Source organism: Coturnix japonica, unplaced genomic scaffold, assembly GCF_054131305.1.
Source record: "Coturnix japonica strain WE unplaced genomic scaffold, WE-NBRP24 Scf040, whole genome shotgun sequence".
Lineage (NCBI taxonomy): Eukaryota > Metazoa > Chordata > Aves > Galliformes > Phasianidae > Coturnix > Coturnix japonica.
In genome coordinates this window covers 4609388-4612751 of record NW_028188943.1, presented here as the reverse complement: position 1 = coordinate 4612751, position 3364 = coordinate 4609388, and the positions used below count along the sequence as shown (strand labels likewise).

Below are 3364 nucleotides of genomic sequence, written 5' to 3'. Positions count from 1 at the left end.
AATAGGGGCTGTAAAATTTAAAACACAGCTATGTTACTCACAAGTATTTCTTCAATCAATTGCTTGTTTTGTGAACAGTGACACAGGTTGTGCTTTCAACCTCTCATTTCTAAAAGGAAAGAATCAGTTTGTTGTTCTCTGAAGACTTTAATATTGCACTTACCCTGCAAACAAAACAAATAGGCATATTTGTCTAAGACATATTGAAGTGCAAAAAGGCTGGGGCTGGGGGTCTAAGAGAAGCTGGAGTAAAAATATGTGATGAGTAAAGGGCACCTAGCAGGAAAGTATTCAGGAGTCTGGGATATGATTATGAAATGAGAAAAAAGTAAGAGCTCCTTAATCTTCTACTTCTGTAGTGACGGTGAAGTTCACGAAAATAAATTGAAGTTATGGAGTTAAATGAAAATTATCCAAAGGTAAATGAATACATTTCACAGTACAGCAGAAGAACTGTCTCTGAGAATGGTCTGGACTTGTCATTATCTTCTGCACTCTGAGCAGGACCCCAAGCCCAGGAACAGCAGATGCCCAACAGCAGCTCCATCAGCGAGTTCCTCCTGCTGCCGTTGGCAGACACACGGCAGCTGCAGCTCCTGCACTTCTGGCTCTTCCTGGGCATCTACCTGGCTGCCCTCCTGGGCAACGGCCTCATCAGCACAGCCGTAGCCTGTGACCGCCGCCTGCACACCCCCATGTACTTCTTCCTCCTCAACCTGGCCCTCCTCGACCTGGGCTGCATCTCCACCACTCTCCCCAAAGCCATGGCCAACGCCCTCTGGGACACCAGGGCCATCTCCTACACAGGATGTGCTGCACAGCTCTTTTTCTTTCTCTTCTTCATCTCAGCAGAGTATTCCCTTCTCACCATCATGTCCTATGACCGCTACGTTGCCATCTGCAAGCCCCTGCACTACGGGACCTTGATGGACAGCAGAGCTTGTGCCACCATGGCAGCAGCTGCCTGGGGCACTGGGGTTCTCTTTTCCCTGCTGCACACTGCCAGTACGTTTTCACTGCCTCTCTGCCAAGGCAATGTTGTCAACCAGTTTTTCTGTGAAATCCCCCAGATCCTCAAGCTCTCCTGCTCAGAATCCTACCTCAGGGAAGTTGTGTTTCTCTTTTTTAGTGCCAGTTTAGTCTTTGGGTGCTTTGTTTTCATAGTTGTGTCATATGTGCAGATCTTCATGGCTGTGCTGAGGATGCCCTCTGAGCAGGGAAGGCACAAAGCCTTCTCCACGTGCCTCCCTCACCTGGCCGTGGTCTCCCTATTTATCATCACTGGCTTTTATGCCTATCTCAATCCCTACTCTGTCTCCTCTCCATCCATGAACCTGATGGTGGCAGTTATGTACTCAGTGGTACCGCCAGCACTGAACCCTATTATCTACAGCATGAGGAACCAGGAAGTCAAGGATGCAGTGAGGAAAGCGATGTCCATATGTGTTTCAAAAACACTGAACTGCCCATCTTTTCTAATTCATGACAAGTAATGCAGCTTTTTACTGTTGCAAACACTTTGTTTTATTTAGTTTTGATCAATTTTTATAATTGTAATGTATTAAATGTTATTCTTTTTTTTTTTTTTTGCTAAAATGTAATTATTGAAATAAATTCCTCTTATCTTGTGCCTTTGTTGTGTAGCCCAGAGACACTGTATATAATGAACCAGGCTCTCTGTGAACCTTAACAGAATAAAGGACGTGCAGTGACTTTGTCTGTCCTCCTTCTTGTGAGACATTTATGGAGGTCTTGGGGTTGGATGTGCTCAAAAACACACAGTCCAGCAGGAAGCAAATAGCTATTCATCAAACTGTGCAGTGACTTCAGCCTGCAACAGCTGATGGGCCATCCCTGGTCTCCTGGCTGGGGTCTGTGTTTTCAGGCTCACATCTGTCAGTGCCTCTGACAGGCCAGCAGCAGCAGTTGGTTTGCATGTTGGTTGTCACATCCCCTCTTCATCATTCCCTGTGAGACCCTGCACAGGACAAGTTCTTGGATATGGGTTATCACGTCAGAAGTTTCCAAGCTTCATAGAATCATAGGATCATAGAACTACCCAGGTTGGAAAAGACCTTGAATATCATCAATTCCAACCGCAGCCTAACCATAGTACACTAACTCTAACAACCCTCTGCTAAATCATATCTCTGAGCAGCACATCCAAAAAGCTCTTGAACACATCCAGAGACGATGACTCAACCACCACCCTAGGGAGCCTATTCCTGTGTTTAACTAACCTTTCTGTAAAAAGGTGTTTTATAACGTCCAGCCTGAACTTATCCTGGCACAACTTGAGGCCATTTCCCCTCATCCTGTCACTTGTCACCAGTGAGAAGAGAATTGCCCCACTCTCACTGTAAGCCCCCATCAGATCCCTCAGCCTCTCCTCATAGGGTTGATTTTCCAAGCCCTTCACAAGCCTCTTTGCCCTTCTCTGGACCTGCTCCAGTACCTCCATGACTTTATTGTTCTGAGCTGTCCAGAAATGAACACAGTACTCGAGGTGTAACCTCACCAATGCCGAGTACAGGGGTAGGATGACTTCCCTAGTCTGCTCACCACACCATTCCTGATCCAAGCCAGGATGCCATTGGCCCTCTTGGCCACTTGGGCACACTGCTGGCTTATATTCAGCCAACTGTCCATCAGCACACCAAGGTCCCTTTCCATCAGGTAGCTTTCCAGCCACACCTCCCCAAGTCTATATGGTTGCCTGGGGTTGTTGTGACCAAAATGCAGGACCCAACAACTGGTCCCATTGAAGCTCACGCCATTAATCTTGACCCATAGATCCAGCCTATCCAGGTCCCTCTGTAATGCCCTTCTCCCCTCAGGCAAATCAACACTCCCTTCCAACTTGGTATCCTCTATAAACTTACTGAGGGTGCACACAATCCCCTCATCCAGATCATCAGTGAAGAAATATAGAAGATATACAAAATAGCTTCCAAAACCCAAAGATGAACTCAGAGCTGAATATGTACAAAACTTAATTTTGTCAGCTGCAAATTTTATCATGATATAAACCAAGGTCAAACAGCATAGCAAAATAAATACCCTAATCCAGAATCCAGAGTTGACAAATAATGCAGCAGGGAAAGGAAGCAGCAAGCAAGGAGCTGTGCACTGAAGCTTTATGAGAAGGCTCAGCAAGCTCCACAAATAAGGGAACAATCAGCATCACTGCCAGCAGTTCTCCAGCTCCCACGAAGCCCTGTGTTATCTCACTCTGAATAGATGTGCTGTTATCTCAACCCTTGGAGACTCACATCAGGCACCAAAATGACGGTGGTGGTTGAACCCAGCAGGCGGGTCAGCTGCACACAGTGCTCTGTGCACTGCCCCATTCCCAGTGCGATGG

The 3364-nt window shown here is 46.6% G+C and overlaps 1 protein-coding gene across 1 annotated transcript; it reads left to right on the top strand.

The window, feature by feature from the left end:
- Positions 1-509: 509 nt before the first annotated feature.
- Positions 510-1505, top strand: LOC146753070 (olfactory receptor 14J1-like). Its single transcript, XM_085531212.1, has one exon. It carries the CDS (start codon positions 528-530, stop codon positions 1491-1493), a length of 966 nt encoding a protein of 321 aa, XP_085387338.1. The 5' UTR covers positions 510-527; the 3' UTR covers positions 1494-1505.
- Positions 1506-3364: the final 1859 nt, after the last annotated feature.